A 17,317-nucleotide genomic window follows, 5' to 3' on the forward strand; every position below is an offset into this window, starting at 1 on the left:
CGAGTCATTAACAACCAGAATCATAAAAGCTGGTGAAGACCACTAAGATCATCCAGTCCAACTGTCCACCTACCGCCAATACCAACCAAATCCCCAAGAACTACACTTACCCTTTTCGCCTGGGCTACTTGTCTTGGCTAGACAAAACAGCTATTTATACAATGCTACACAGCAACGTTTTGTTGGAACCCTCTGCAGAAACTTAAAACATTGTATTCCTTGCCTTACAAAAGTATCAGTTTGGATACAAGTTTGGATTTCAGCTAGGGACAGCAATGAAACTGTCTGCAACATATTATCAAGTGTCATTAACAGTTGCAAAGACATACATTGCGTGCAGTTTTATAACAGTCTGTCAAGCCTGAGTGGATCTCCTGGGAAAATACATTAACTACATGGTTTCTAATCCTAAGCAAACCCTTAGCTTTAAGTACAAATAAATCAGTACCTCCCATAAGGATGCAGCCTCTGTTTCACTGCTCTTATGTCTGGAATTGCTGTGGCAAATCTGTGTAAACATCCAGGCTAACTAAAGATCTTTAAGTCTGTAGAAGATTGAACATTTTTGCTGCAAATCTGCATTGAAAAGCATGCTGAAAAAGTTCACAAAACAACTAAAACTAAAAGCAGTCTGCCTTTAACTTTTTTTTTAAGGTCGCCATAGCAACTGGGCTGGATAAAATGACATAAGCAGCTTCCAGTTTGCTTCAAACCTGATTCCAACTATTACTTCAAAAGCTTGAGGAAAACAAAATGTTTTCTGCTGGGTGTGCTCCACTGAAATAAAATATGGGAATTTTCCAAAGCAGAACACTGTCATTACGAAACACACCGATATGACAGCAGATGTCAGCTTTTGAAAGCCCCAATGCATGCGACTTGTTAACTTCCATTTTGTAGACAAAATGGCAGCTCAGTAGGTACTTGTAAGTAGTATCCCAACTGTGTAATTTGAACAAAGCTTCCATCATCTTTAGCTGCAGACTAGAAATCTAGCCTAGAAATCTAGTCCATCTAGAAATTCTGATCCCAGAAGTGTAGGCTCTCACTCACATCCGTAGCTACTCCAAAATGACACCACTGTGTACAGCTCCTCACACAGTGCAAAGAAAATATGCAATACGAAAAAGTAGAGAAAAAGATGAAATTGTGGCCGCTGAAATGACAGGCTGGGATTTGATTAAGACCACAAATGAAGGAGCAGGTTTATATGCATTCCAATAGGTGTTACATATTTCTGCCTTATGGCACGTAGCACTGTGTGCTATCTTCTAAAGGGACAGTTTATTCAAGGCAGCTTATCTGGCTCCCAGCTACTGGGTTGCAGAATTACAGACTCACATATATAAAAAGCTCCTTACTTGTGTGTCAAGTTACACCCTTGCTGAGATCACACAGAAATTCAAGAAAGAAAAGCAGAGCCAGGCAGCTATAGCATTGCTTCTCTACCATCACGGTTCTAGCCACAATAGCAAGAAAAGCCACATATCCCGAGTTTTTAAATATTCTTGGTAAGTACTTTTCATAGCAGATGCTGTGTTACAGTTCTGCCTTCATTATACTGTTATAGATTGATAGCAAATATAGAAATACAGAACCAAATGCCTGATGATCTCACCCAGAAATGAATTAAGATATACCCATGCTACTGACCTTGCTTAAGAATAATATCAAGTCCACAGAAACTTTATATGAATGCATTTATATGTATAACAAATGCAATATAATAGATATCTGTTAACATAAAACAGTTATTTTTAGAGGTCATAGTGAAATCAACAGGACTTTATTCACTGCAGTGTCTTATTCTACTAACTTTAAATGAGTCACTGTGGACTGAAACAAACACATCATACAGGCTAGAATTCATAGCCAGACTTGAACAAGTCTGCCCCTCTGCTACTTGCTCTGACCAGACACTTAACTTACACTACTGGCCCTCACCAAAGCCATCTGCAGGAAAGGAAAAAGACTGAAATTGCAGGAAGTCAGAACAAACATCTTCAGGTAGTTACCTGTACTAGTAATTTTTAATTTACTTCATACACTGGCAGAGAACAAGCCTGTCTGTGACTTCAGCATGTGTATTTATGATATCGTCAGGACGTAACTGCCAAATCTATGCTTTACAGACCAATTTATAAGCTCACAAATACTGCATCCCCAGAAGGATTTTATTGACATACTAGACAGTGGTGACTCTTCCTTGTCTGTTCAGCAGTGGTCTGACAGCATTGAGGAATGGATTTGTGCTGTACACACAGCAGGAGTGACTACCCCCTTCTCACCTTCCAAGCTCACTGCAACCCTGACTGCCAGACTATAAAGCAGGTTGCACTGTCAGCAACTCTTTTCATGGCTTTCAAGCGGAGGACCAACAAACCCCAAAAGAGGGTGTGGACAACTAGTGAAGAAAACATCTCTCAGCTAGAAAATGAACACTAGAAAAGCTGAGTCCTGGTTAGCAACAGTGACTCTTGGCTGGTATTAGTGCAAATCTGCTTGCATCTGCAACCTAAGGATGTAAACGGGTGGTGCACAGAGTATATTACCCCGAGGACTATAGAGCAGACAAGGCAGCACAGCTCAGGACACAGCATAAGCAGAATATGGGAGAGTCCAAAGGTCTGGCACCCCCAGCAGGGAGCAAAAAACTCAATATGAGTAGAAACAGCAACAACACTATAAACAGGTGAGAAATAGGAAGACAAAGGGATGGGGAGGATGTGGATGCTCAGAGAGCAGTGGCTTTCAACCCTTCTCAGTTTGTGAACATCCAGACAAAGAAGTAGAGGAACACTATGCAGAGAAGTTAGAAACACTGGAAGGCTTTTCTTTGCTGCCTACATCAAATCTTCTCAATGGGAACACAGAGTCCCACTGGCCCATGTAGCACAGGCTGACAGCCACTGCTTTAAAAATCAAAGAGACTGTCAATATAAACAGCAGCTGCAAGGAAAGGAAGGCAGGAGATAGAGACACTCAGTTGTGTCAGGAGCAAGGGACTGAATTGAGTCACTACTGTGACTTAAATCTATAAATTAGCAGTATCTACATTTAAAGGCGTGCACACTGACATCTGAAGTTTTTCCCAGTGGCAGGCTGTGCTGAGGGTTTAGTATTACCTAATGTATTTACAGCTCTACCAGAACTCCTGAGTGATATCTGTGCCTCCCCAGGTAGTTAACCAGTCCCCAGTCCTTATTCTGAAGGTAAGTACTGACACTAGGAACAGACGCAAAACAGCTGTGAGCAAAACTTAAGTCTGACAACAAAAGCTTTGTGCTGGCAATAATCGAGTGGTGGGGAGTCACCTAATAAAAAAGAGATCCAATTTCTCTGCACATTTATCCAGTCACAGGTGCTAAAACTTCAGCTAATACAAGCACCACCAGTTGACATTCCTATAATGCTTTACCTGCTTTCTGCAGTAGCATTACCAACATTAGTGAAAGACAGCAGACCATCATGTAAGCACACGCTCTCTCACTCAGCAGGTAAAATACACCCATGAACAACTTACAAGATCTAGGGCAGCTGCTAAGATGGAGGCATCGGGGATAGTGCCTGGTTCACAGCAGTTCAGGAGAAACTGAAAGCGCTTCATCCCTTGGCGGATTGCTCCCAGGTTCACAACGTTCTTGGATTTTCCTCCTTCTTGGTTGGAGGTCATGTGATCGTCAAAGCTATGGCAACCTAAAAAGATAAAGAATACAGAGGGGATTGCAGGGAAGGGCAGGGAGAAGGCAACAGACTCTCTCACCGATAAAATAAAAAAAAAAGTGGTGTAAAAATCCTGATGAGTCCAGTTTTAGACTAAATCCCTTCCTCACCTTGATGCGCTATCTTGAAGATAATACGAGCATTTTTAGAACATTTGTGACTTCTGTGAAACAGGCATACAGCAAACCAAATTCTGGTCACGGACAGTCTGATGTCTCCTCTAAACAATACCAGCCTACTCAGGGTGGAAGACCCAGACCTACTCCAGCATAGGTGAAGAAGAACATGACTCTTTGTCCCCAGCTCTTTAATACCAAGGATCACTCTTACTGCCTCTTATTCTTGAATTCTCTCCTACCTCACTTAACTATTAGCTTCTAACTTAAAAGTGGAGCATACGTAAATCTTATTCCCCATATATTAAACAATATTAGATCATGTAGTAGAACACAAAAATCAGTAGCAAACACTGTGAAGATTCCATATGGGAATCACATACTGTCTAATTTTTAGGTGCACATCTACTGTAATGACCAGAACACCTAAACTGAGATCGGATTCAGTTTCTAAGTATCTTAAATCATACCAGCTTTGCTCCCTTGAAGTGCCTTGCATTCTTTGGGTTGGAAGATTCCCTTATAAAAATTCATTTTGAAAATGGAGTTAGGAATCTCACTAGAGCTTCTTCCAAACACTATTTTAAAATACATACTGAGATCACATGATAAATGGACAAATCCCACTGCAAGTTGTAATCAGTGCTTCCTAATGCACAAGATCATTACGTAGTCTCTACCTAGATTTCAGACAGTCATGGAAAGACACAGAAAATGAAGAAAGAGGTTTTGAGGCCAACGTGGCTGGCCAAAACAAGAACAGACAGCTTCTGGGTCTTTCTGTTTTTATCCATAATACTCCCTCTGTTTACACGAGGTACAAAAGGTTACAGAATACTGAAGGATAAAGCACTGAAGAACAAAACGCTGCATGGAGGATTCAAGATTAGTTTCAAAAGTAGACTTGGAAGACTTGGCAAAATGGCCCTACAGCACTTTGGGACTTCCTCTCCAGGAAAGAATGGTTGAAAACTGAAAATCTCTTTGAGATCTGAAATTCCCAACATTTCCTAGAAAGCATTTACACACTACAAATAGTCACAACAACAACAACAAAAGGCTATGTGGATCTTCTCTCTTTTTTTTTTTCCTCCTATGAAAACAGTAGTATGCTAAATGTCAAGAAACTTATTTAAGGTATCTGTACCTTTTCTCTTCCCTCTGAAGGTGCACGTAACTTAAAAGCATACAAAATGTTCGCATGTTGGAAAACATTTCAAGAAGTAACAAAGAGAAACAAAGAAGTAGAAAGAACCAGCAGAACGCTTACATAAATGAGTAGGCACAAATACTCTTTTCTCTCAGCTCCTCCTGTTTCCTTACAGCCTGCAACGTCCTGTCTGAGCCCTCCTGCTCTGGCTGTTTTAACACTAACTCATCTCAGGTACAAAGAATTTTCTCCATGTAGGGACCTGTTAAGGGAGTGCCCAAATGAGATAAAGAACAGAAACATGAACTTCAGATACAGAAAAGTCTGCCTGAGGCACTACCTAGACTCGATGGCTACAGCCCTTTGCAGTCCTTTGCAGCCCCAGTCTTGAATTTGTTGAAGCTTTGCAACAGAATCCTTCAGAGGCAGCTGATGGTTATCCTTTACATCAATCCTTGAGTTGACTTGCTATCAGCAGGGTGACTGCCTCCAGCTTACAAAGGGTTAGTGTGATTTGGCCTCACAGAAACCTCACCCAGTGAACAGAAACCATTTCCTACTGTAGTAGGGATGCTGGATGTCCATGAACCCACCCAGGAGAATTGCTTTGTCCCCTTGCTTTCACCCTTTGGAGCCTTACCATATGCTGCCATATGTTCTGCCATGAAAGCCCACACAATCCCTCTGTAGTCACCAAAATGTCTTCATTAAGAGCCTGAAGGATCATAAAGCCTCTCAATTTAAACATATTGTAACTCACTTCTGTATATATGCTGTGTTCTTTGAAAAGGTGAAAACATCTTTAAAACAAAACAATTGTGATGCATGAATGTGTATATATTTGCTTGTATATATGTATACACATGCACACATACAAATATACACACACACAGATATGCATACACACATATCCAACATAGACAAAAATTTCCAGTGGTCTACATGATATATCACAATGACAGTTTATAAAAGGTGCGGCAAACTATTCTATGTTTTATTACCTCACTTTCTCTCTATATATAGATACATAGATAGATAGAAATATCTATCTATAAAAGACATATATATACCTATTTACTCTAATGTATGTATACTTTTGGGGTTTTTTCTTTAATTTTTTCTACTATGATAAAAAGCCCAAAAACATAAAAAGGAAAAAAAGAGGAAAAGAAAAAAAGAGGAAATAAAGAGGAAAAGCATAAGCACTGTAATGGTACAGCACCATGAATGACAGGAGTGGAAACGTAGAATTACATCCCAAAAAAATGTCTCTGTGTGTAAACTTAAAGGATTGAATAGCACACCCAGCTACCTCAACAGGCTTCTGTTCTCAGTATACACACAAAACTTGGACACTCTTACAGAAGATACAGAAGCATTGCAAACTTGAAAGCCCTCTGTATGAGCCTGTTCTACTGTCCTAAGTTCTCCAATCCCGAAAAGTCCTCACATGAATTTCAATACGCACATATGAGTACATGCAGGCGCATACAACTAAACTATTATTATTGCTTGTGTGGCTTTCTTTGTATACTAGATACCCGTGTGGACACAGTGATGATAATTCCCTTAACTGTCACATTTGGAACATGAGCCGATAGTGTGCCCAGGTGGCCAAGAAGACCAATGGCATCCTGGCTTGCATCCGAAACAGTGTTGCCAGCAGGAGCAGAGAGGTGATTGTTCCCCTGTACTCAGCACTGGTGAGGCCGCACCTCGAGTACTGCGTCCAGTTTTGGGCCCCTCACTGCAAGAAAGACATTGAGGCCCTGGAATGTGTTCAGAGGAGGGCAACAAAGCTGGTGAGGGGTCTGGAGCACAGGCCATATGAGGAGCGGCTGAAGGAGCTGGGAATGTTCAGCTTGGAGAAGAGGAGGCTCAGGGGAGACCTCATTGCTCTCTATAACTTCCTGAAGGGAGGTTGTAGTGAGCTGGGGGTCGGCCTTTTGTGTCAATAGTGACAGAACCAGAGAGAATGGTTTCAAGCTATGGCAGGGGAGATTCAAGCTGGACATTAGGAAGCATTACTTCTCAAAAAGGGTAGTCAGGCACTGGAATGGACTGCCCAGCAAGGTGGTGGAGTCACAGACCCTGGGGGTGTTCAAGGAAAGACTGGATGTTGTGTTGAGGGACATTGTTTAGTGGGAGCTATTGGTAATAGGTGAATGGTTGGACTGGATCACCTTTTAGGTCTTTTCCAACCATGGTCATTCTATGATTCTATGATTGATTTTGCTGCATAGCTTTAAACACCCTTCCTTTGCCTCAGTTAGCGATCAGACAACTCTCCTTATCAACATCATTAGACCATTTGCCTGTTTCTCATCCTCACATGTAATGGTCTCTGTTTTTAACCCATTGTATCACCTATATTATCGCATTTCTAAGGCACTTACATATCAAAACCAAACATATCACTTAACTCCTCTCAGAGGTATATCCAAAGCCTCAAGTTCTTGTCATTAATCAGACCAACTCTGATGTTACATACAGAAGGCTGCAGTATGGACTTCAGTGTTAAAAAGTTCACAAAGCCCAGAACTAACATGTCATGTGAGTTTTATACAGGCCTAAGTTGTGCCACACATACAAAGCAAGGTTATTCACTGCTCATAGGGCCAAGACTAAAACTGTGAGACTGAATCAACAATACAGGCACCCTAGACAAAAGCAAACTAACAGTGACAAAAACTCAGCATTATTAAGACAAAAAGAAAATGTTTCCTGCAAGAAAGTATGAAGCACATAACAACATGAGCAATGCAGAAACAGCTATAGCAGTCTAAAGATCTTACCGCCCCTCAGTTACTAGCTCCCAGAAAGAGCTGGGACTTAAAATAGTTGAAGCATTCCACACCTACTTCAGTGCAATGTAGCAGATGCAATTTCCTCTATTGTGGGGATTTTCAGCTTCAGCTAAAACCACACAAGCTGCTGGGCTGAGGGAAACTCTTAGAGGAGTAATATTTTTAACTTGGGAGACAGCTGACTGTGCTTCTACCACAGCAGAATGATGATCAACCTACACTTGTGAGATGTACCCATCCTTTGCTAGTATCACTTGCCTAAACAATGGCCTACATGCATTACATTGCATGTCTGGGACAGGTGATGGTATAAAACAACACAGTGCCAGAGGGCAATGTCAGAAAATGAAAACCATAATGTCAGATAACGGATCATACTGTAATAAGCACAGAAATGGTGGCTAAACAAGAAAGCCACTCCTTTTTACGTGTTTTTGGGAGTTGGGCTTTGTGGTGGTTTTCTTTTCTGTTTGTTTTTGCCTTGTTTCAAAATACAACAGTAAAACTTCAAGACTGTTATCTTCCTGAACAACAAAGATGAGTTCTGAGCTGAGGACACGAGCAAGTGAATGACTGCATGACATCTGAAAACAGAACATATCAGGACACTGTAGTATTCATAAAGGCACTTTTCAAACACTGCTGATTTTAAGATGCATTGCAATTAAGTATGCTTTTGTGGAAAAGTAGTGTTGTCATTACTTTGTGTGCTATGAAAAAGGGACAGCATCCCTAACGAATGGTATGCAGACATTAGACATGCAAACACAGAAGAAAAGAGGTAATTTTAACAAGATTTGCGCAGGGTTTTCCATTTCATCAGTGCTGATCTTTGCTAAAACTGTCAAATGGTCACAAATTGGAGGGAAAAAAAAACAACAACAAAACAACTGATGGAATACCCATTGTCATCTTAGGCAATGAAAGATTTACAAACCTAATTTCAAACTGAATCGGTGCTTTGAAGCAAGCATTAATTTTTCAAGTCTGTTGTTCAAATTCAATTTGATTTTCAAAGCCCAAATATTGTATTTGCATAATTTATTTGGATAGTCTAGAAAAAAAAAAAATAAATCGACTTTGCTAGAGGATTTTCTAAATCAAAACAAAGAAAGAAGGAAGGGAAAGAAAACGGTTACAAAGACTAAAAAGTTGGAGAAGGCTAGAATGGATACAGAAACTATGGAGAAAGAAGAAAAAAGGGAAAGGGATGAAATACAGAAGGAGATTTAAAAAGAAAAGAAAAAGAAAGAAAAAAAGGAGACGAGAACCCTGATTTCTAACCATCTTTTTCTTCTGTGTGATGAAGCTTGGATGGGTGTCTTCGGCAGGTGCGCCATTTACCAAGACGCTTGAAGAAATTCTCCTCTTCATCTCGCCCATTGTCCAGGCCACCTCCTGGCCCCCCTCCTTCTGACAGCTTCACTGCACTGGTAAACTTCACCTGTGCAAAGACAAAGGGCAGGTTAGGTTGTGCCATGCTACCCCTCTCTATCTTCCTTGCTTAGACAGAAAGCATCTAGGAAAGTGCTGTGGCACAGTGAATCACCATAGCAACACAAGTGGGTCTGCAGAGACTTATACATGCTGAAGTACTAAATCTTTTAATCTTTCTGCTTAAATGATCTGTCTGTCACAACAGGCTGTAAAGGCACAAAGGAAGCATAGAGAAATGTGGCTATCAGTTAAACCTTATGGGTATTTACAGGATCTGCTATTCTTTCTCCACTAGCAAGGACAGGCAGACAAGTACAGCAGAGGTTTTTACCTAGTCATCTTCACATCCTAGAAGGGAGTCTGCATGCAGCCACTCACATACCACAGCCACCACTAACATGCCCCTTGTGCAGAGAACCAGGCTCCAGCATTCTCTCTGACAAGGTCCTAACACCTCACACCCTTTTTCCTACCAAGTAGCATTCTGCACTTTGTTCCTGTTTCAGTTACACCTACCAAACAACAGCATGCACGGTTCTCAAAAAACACTCTTCACCAAATACTGACGGTGCTCCATTAAAGATGGTCCTCACTGCTTTTCCAGTATTACACAGCACAGGACAAACTAGACAATACATCACAATAGAAAGATACCACTGGTGCACAAGTATAGCTTGTCTCCTGTCTACCCCATCTTTATTTAAAGGTAGGAGAAAAAGCTGCTATTTTCTATAAAAAGCCTATTATGGAGCTAGAGGATACAACACGCTGCAATTGCTGCAGAAGGCAACACATCAGCACTTAAAGACAGACAAGATTTAGAAATCCTGCAACATAGATGGAATTGCAAATAGAGCAGCATCACCAAGCTGTTTCACAGAGGGAAGCAAGTAATTGGCTGGTAGAAGATCAAATACACACGTTATTAGGTAGGAGCTAAGTTTTCCCACCATGCAAGGACTGAAGAACAGGAAAGAGTAAAGAATGGGGAAAAGAAGTAAAAGACTTGCTTTCAGGGATCAGCAAGTGCTGCAACACCTACTACCAGGACAAACAGCTTTCTCCTGGTCCTCACTCTGAGGACTCCTGGTACCTGGCACAAATATCTATGATTTACTCTAAGAAGTGGACTGACATAAAGAAGTTAGACTGCCTTACTCTGCAGAAGTCCAGTATCAAACTGCCATGTGATTTACTCTCTAGATTTGTGTTAATAGTCAGTCACATTGGCCTGCAACGCCTACGTTGAGTACAGCATTTCCTTGGGCAGGTAAAACAAGTCAGATCCTGTCCTTGTACGGTCTCTGAAATGGAGTCAAAGCACTTACCTTGGAACTCTGTCTGATGAAAGACAGACGATCAACAGAGCTGATATCCAGGAGATCTTCCACCCCATCGGCCAGGCCAGACAGGGAAGAGCGCTTCAGCCAGTTCCCTGTTGCAGATTAAGCTATTCAGAACAGTTCTGAAAAAGCTTCCAAGTAGAACCTATTTATAAGCAATCACATCATACTTGTCTGAAATGGTTGTGCCAGGGTATGGTAAAACAGGAGGTAAGGAGAAAGCAACCATGACATGTTAAGTGCATTAACTACCATGCAAGGCCAGGTCTTCAGACTTGTAAATGATGCATGCTTTATCTATCAAAATGCTATTTGGATATTTCTCTTTGACAGAGAGGAAGAATGCTTGAGAAATTGAGGCGTTAGCCTGCTACTTTAGAGATCTATTTTTCCACAGATATTGTTACCTTTGGTAAATTGCTTACTGTTCCCTTTGCCTTTGTTTCCTACCTATGAAATGGAGAAAGCAGCATCTCCCAGCTTCAATACAGAGAACATCAAGTAAACATACACAAGAAGGAACTACTGTAAAATATGTTTTCTAGAAGATATATCTGTGTTTCTCTACACATGCAGTACGTATATAGAATAAGAACAGACATACATTTACCTATGGGGAGTTTGAGTTTCTTTCGAAGGGAGATTCGTCGAGAACGGGAACGGGAGCGTCTGTCTGTAGTGGTTCCAGAGTGAGCAGTGGTGCATTCAGATGTGTCCTGCTCAGACTGACTACTGGTATCGCTTGCTGCACTCTGTGATTTGAACATCTTTCGCCAGAAGTCCTTGCGTCCCAGAACAGCACCTTGGTTTTGTTCATCACTGGAAAAAAGGAAAAAAGAACAAGAAAAAAAAAGATGAAAAACATGAACTGAACTTCAGTGAAATCTGGATGCTCAGGGCGATGTGGCCTCCTCCAGCAGCCCCACACTGACCTTTCTTGCTACATTTTCAATTCCAAACATACTCTTCTCAGTGTGACATAATCAAATTGAGCATATACAATATTGCTCAAGGTACAAAATAAGTATCTTCTTCACTCTGAAGAGTTTGCCCACAGAATGGGTCCTTTCAATTTTCTGTTTGCACAAGTGAAAACAGCACATCATCTTGTATAGGTCAAAATGACTTGCATTGGTAAGACTACACTGGTGCTTTCTACAAGCACGTGTACTGGAACAGCTTTAGGACATCATGATAGCCATTTGTGAACCTGCTGGAATCTCAGTTATTAGTAACTTACTGCAACGGGAACAGCATATTTTGCTATACTCTTGCAATCTTTTATAGCTGTGGCAGTTGCCTGGAGTAGAACAGCTTGCTTCAGTTCTGCATAGGAATCAAAGGCTTCCTGTTATCCTTGCAGTCTCAGCAAAAGAGAGACTCTGCAGGCTTAGTTAACGCACAAGAAATGTATAGAGCTTTGGCATTTGCACACCTCAAAACACTTTAGCAAGACAGATAGGAATTCAAGGCCCAGACAAGTTACATGACTTGTCCAAAGTAACTCAGGAGACCAGTAGCCATTCACAAAACTTAATGAAATCCTTAAGTAATGGAAGCTTCAAACGTGCAATGCTTAACAGCATGTTGGTTCACTCATTAAAGAAACTGGTAGAGCGCCTCTACTGTTAAGGGAAATGCAACAGTTTTAGAAGACTATGGGGCCAAGATGAGTTCTTGGGGGGCAGAAAAGGAGTAATGTCTCTTAGCAACAACTTAGAATTTGAAAATAAATGGAGCCTCCCCCTAGAAACATAAACAAAGCATCATGAATAGCTGATGACAGCTCAGAGGACTTTCTGCCATCTTCAAGGCTATGACAGTGAGTGATATTGACAAGTTACTGTGGTGTCTTTAAACAATCTCTGGTGGTTGCCCATGAAAATCAAGCTGATTTCAGTTGGAAGCACTGAAAATAGGCATTACCTTGATGTAACCAGCAGGTCATAAGACCTCCAACACATTTGTTGCACCATCCAGGGATGGATGTCCTTGGATGTCCTCTCCCAGTTTGTACTAAACCCAGACAGAAGCTGCCAGCAATAACATAACGAAATAGTATTCACTTACTGTTCTGGAGTTTGCATTGGGCGGCTTGAAATGTAACTGCGACATTCATCGGGTGCAGCTGATGCCTGACTTTTGTCAATGATGACACTTCCCATCTCAGATCTATATAAACAATGTAAATCATCAAATACTACGAACGGATGGCTTATCTCATGCTCATCACATTGCTACATGACAAAGAAATCAGCGCTGCTGAACAATCAAACAGTTTTTGAGATGCACTCTCAATTTACTAACTCAATGACTCTCTCTATATATCACTTGAAAAAGGCAACAGCTCTGAGAATAGCTAAGGTTTTTAGGAGATTTTCAACCTTCTTAATCCTTCTTCCCAGCAAGCCTCAGAGCATGCTGCTTTTTGATAAAGAAGCATGTCAGGATTATATTTGTTCAGGGATTTGTTTTGCATACCAAGGTTTACCTCTCAGATAAACAACACTAGTCTCCCACAGGACGTGACATACATTAAAAAATATAACCACACAGCTCTGTGGGACTTGCACCATGCTCTTTTACTTCTTTTAGCCTTTCCTCTTCTAGTGTTTCCATTGTTCCATTTTCTTTAGACTCCCATAGGAAAGGGTTAACATCCTTTGCTGCAAAATCTATGATTGTTTCAGTTCATTAAATTTTAAAGGAGGCTGCCACCACAGTGCAATTCAGTACACCAGGAACTAGCATAGACTGTGAAAACAGAATACACAAGCCCTTGAACTTTCTTCATTTGTATTCAGTGCATACACTCATATAGCCATATTCAAACCAGTCGTTCACCTGTTTCTTTCCAGACACCAACCTTTTGCTGCCAGAAGATTTCAGCTCTTGCTCCGTTTCCTCTGGCTTTTTTCCTGGTATTAACTTTTCAGCGCTGTCTAAGAGGGCACTGAGTGCCACTCTCCGAAAGACATTCCCATGAGCCTCCTTGATAAACTGAACAAGCTGACGGATATCACAGTACAAGCCCTGGGTAGCAAGATATCACGAAGAGAAAGATCAGTCTGTAGGTTGTAAAGAAGCAGTGAGAATCAATAGTTTCTAAGGTCCTTCAGGAGAACTTTACTTCCTCTGATTGTTGTCTGATCTACTCTTAATGGACAAGGTTTGTGTTTTCCAGCTGAGATCAAAAGCTGGAAAAGCTGCCACTTGAAGCACTTGGAAGAAGCACAGCAAAGATCATTACTGTTATAGAAGATGATCTTCAGAGGTCTAAAGTGAATGTAGAGGTATCAGAGACTAGATGAGGAAGCTGCAAAAATGACTTAAAGCCCGTTATATCCCATTTATCTAGCCTATAATCTGAAAAGGCATGAAAAAGCCTAAACGATGGGCTGGAGAGGAAAGCATAAAAGACTTGCAATCTTTGTTTCAAAAGTAGTGGGTGTCTAGGGATTTTTCTTAATTATTTTAGAACTTTACAACATGTGAAGAGAGAGGAATGACTCATTCCCCAACCTACTCCCACACTTAAGCTCTTTTTAGTTTTGAACACTCATACATAGCTGTGACGTGAAAAGTCACCCGTACCTCTGAGGGTAAGAGAATGGACGGTAAGGCTTAAAAGACCTGGTTTTCCATCTGTGAACTTTACTGAAAGATCGTGCATTATTCTGAAAATTCTCAGCTAGGAAGTGCATAGCCAGCTTTCAACAACAAAAATATTGCTATGCTCATCATATTCCACTAAACTGAGTTCATCCACTCTGTTAAACTTCACTGGTCACATCCAAATGAAAAACTATCTTTGCAAATACTAAATCAAGTACTTACAAGGTTTTCTGGACTGTGCAGCTCATGCGTGGTGGAAGCGCAGCGAGTGATCAATGACTTGAACATAGCGCTGACAATAATACCTTCTACATTCTGTGCTGTAGACTTGTTGTCCACTGTGGTGAAGTTATTGCCAAATCCAGCTTTGTCTGTGAAAATGAAGAACAAGCAAACCCCCTTGTTTAGAATGCTTTTAAAAAGATGGCTTTACAATGCAAGTTATGGTATTCAGATACACAGGACAAGGGCTAGTCCTCACCTAAAATCTTATCCTCAGTTCTGGCAATCTCACCTCACAAAAAATTTAGCAGAGGAGAAAACAAATAAAAAGGATGTAATTTTCCCAGAAACAGTTGTAGCGAGAAAAAAGACCAAACAGATAAGGGTGAGTCTGGCTTCTGTTTATCCACATCCCTCGCTTAGAAATGTATAAAATAAGACATCAAATTTTAACAATACTTGTAGCTTTTCTATTTATTATTTTAAAGAACAGGAGATATTTGGTTAAACTGAAAAGTGACAATGCCCTTGAGAAGACAGTCTTACGAACTAGAGGAAGGCTGTTCTTGCAAGGTGCAAAAGAAAACCAAGTTGTCAAAGATTCAAAAAAGCAGTACACGTTTATAAGACAAGAAATATCCCAGTTTTATAAGGTGAAAGACTTTCCAAAAGTTGCATGAGCTGCCACCTTTCAAAGCCTGGTAATAATTGGTGAATACTGAGGAAACTTCCTGTGAACATCTTTTTCATAAAAGCCTGCTACTCTTTTATTGGTGTAGTCTCTGAAATGCCTGAGATCAGAGAGAATCTAATAGAGCAGACAGACTCCCCAAATACTGGGGAACTGCTATTTCTATTCTGTAAACAGTGAAAGTTAACTGCTATCACATGCAGTGACCAAGCAGAAATGTCCAGTCATTCTCTTGGCATCTGGAATAATTTTCCTAAAAAAATAAGCATAGTATACACTAACACACACTTATATTACAGCTATGCACATCTCCATGTTTATATTCTTGTTTATATTCTTGTTTATTCAATCTGTTCCTGCTATTTCCTGCCTCACCTGAGGCACTACAGAGGGTTTTAATGCTCAATTATATCTCCATTCAGAATAAGCCCCGGATTAAACAAGCCATTTCAGCCGGTTCCTGCTCATGCCATGAAGCAGAAAACCTTCAGCCTGAGGCAAAACTGAATGAAAATATTTCTTTTGAAGAGCCATGAACAACAGGTAGGACGAATCAAAAGAGAAGCTTTCCATTTCAGGTGCACTGGGTGCTGCATGATCACTACCTGCGATCACTAGGTGGTAAAATCAGATGAGTTTGAGCTCTGCTGACCTGTGTTTGCTATGAGTATAAACTGTTAAGTTTTGAGGATAGAAATTCACTTCTTTTAATTTATTTATGTTAAGGCAACAAAAAAGGCATGGTTTCTTCCTGATGCTAAAGTTAAAGTAAATTCAGATGAGAACTTCTGATGCCAGCCATACTTACTGTCTGTGACTGGCTCCATGCAGAATCCCAGTAAAGCATGAAGGAAATCCACCACATTATTAAGAGAATCTCTGTTCACATAATCCCTCATGGTCTGGCGGAACTGCATCCTATCCAGTTTATACAGCTTTGTGAGACAGTTCTGAGCCTGAAACGACACCCGTCAAATCTAATCACATCAAATTACATGTCTAAGTCACACTGATAGCAACTGGGTATTTTGAGGTCCTCTTTTGCAATTAGTCAATGCTCTGCCTTCCTATCTACAGTAACCTTCACCAGGAGCCAGAACATTTAGGTTCTGTAACGGAACACAGTCTGCCCCTGAAACAAACAAGAAATTCAGCACAAGGGGAGAGTGGACTTTCATGTGTGCCACTGTTTGGAGGTGGCACTGAAGTTATTCTCAGCCATGTCTAAAGTACTCATCCCCACCCCTTTCCCCAAAGGTAAAAAGTCATTAAGCATGAATTAAATAGGAATGTACCACCTCTGTCAAGGTTTATTGCCTTAAAAAAATTTCTTAGATTCAAGCATCAGATTTTCAGCTGACGGCTCAGATCCAAGCCACTTCACCTGCACCCAGTGATCAACTTATATCATTAGCTTCTTACTTAAAAGCTATTAGCATTCAATTTCCTATCAGAAAAGTACCCATCCCACTGGGACTCCCAGCAAAACTTGCATTAGCAAGTCTGAAATACCAGCTTTTACAGGAAGCATCAACTCCTCTGCTACCTACAAAAAGGTGTTTAGCTTTCCAGTAACTCACACGTGAGTTGTGCATGCAGCCAACACAAATGGCGCATGCAAAGCAGTCTGACTAGACAAACACACAGAGAGAACTGCAGACTTGGACATGTAGACACCTCTTCCCATAAAGACCTAGTTCAATAAGCCTAGTAGGAACTCTGGTTCCAGCAGACCTACTCATTTATGTATAATATCATGCTCTGGACTAAATATTTTGCTGGCTCAGTTCGAGCCTAACTGACCCAGGGGTCAAGCCAACTAACAGAGTAATGGTGACTGATACAGAGGCACTTAATCCATCTTCAGACCATCTAGCTCAGATTCCAGCATCAAGTTATAGCTTTTCTGACATGGCTGAGGTTAACCAAAGCCATGCAGAAACACCTGGCTCCCACCCCCGATTATGGACGGGGGTAAACTCTCATTACAGTCATCAGAACTGCTATCTGCTGCAAACACAGAAGGCTAAGAGGCAATATGTGCTGGAGAGAATCTTTGGAAGGCTCCCATTTGACAGGGCATTGGACTGATCTCAGGGAGTCAAATTCTGGTTGAAGTTCAATGTCTGGGTTACATTCTGGGCACTTTACAATTCTTCAGCTTGAGCATACTCTGAAGTAGAAGGAATCAGTGGTAACCAGCTGTCTTGTCC

At 40.9% G+C, this 17,317-nt stretch overlaps 1 protein-coding gene across 13 annotated transcripts in view; it reads right to left on the reverse strand.

Moving 5' to 3' along the window:
- The window catches only part of UNC80 (unc-80 homolog, NALCN channel complex subunit), a 122,770-nt gene that overhangs the window by 73,510 nt on the left and 31,943 nt on the right, over positions 1-17,317 (reverse strand). For 7 of the 13 annotated variants that reach the window (XM_072341474.1, XM_072341476.1, XM_072341478.1 and 4 more), the window contains exons 15-22: positions 15,913-16,060; positions 14,414-14,562; positions 13,443-13,609; positions 12,647-12,748; positions 11,181-11,395; positions 10,562-10,668; positions 9,081-9,240; positions 3,524-3,696 (exon numbers count right to left, since the gene is read on the reverse strand). In XM_072341474.1, the coding sequence (XP_072197575.1) occupies positions 3,524-3,696; positions 9,081-9,240; positions 10,562-10,668; positions 11,181-11,395; positions 12,647-12,748; positions 13,443-13,609; positions 14,414-14,562; positions 15,913-16,060 (1,221 nt within the window). The remainder of the gene's footprint in view (positions 1-3,523; positions 3,697-9,080; positions 9,241-10,561; positions 10,669-11,180; positions 11,396-12,646; positions 12,749-13,442; positions 13,610-14,413; positions 14,563-15,912; positions 16,061-17,317) is intronic. The other 6 variants (XM_072341485.1, XM_072341484.1, XM_072341480.1 and 3 more) reach the window with 3 other exon arrangements.

This window comes from Excalfactoria chinensis, chromosome 7, assembly GCF_039878825.1.
Source record: "Excalfactoria chinensis isolate bCotChi1 chromosome 7, bCotChi1.hap2, whole genome shotgun sequence".
In the NCBI taxonomy this organism is placed as follows: Eukaryota; Metazoa; Chordata; class Aves; order Galliformes; family Phasianidae; genus Excalfactoria; species Excalfactoria chinensis.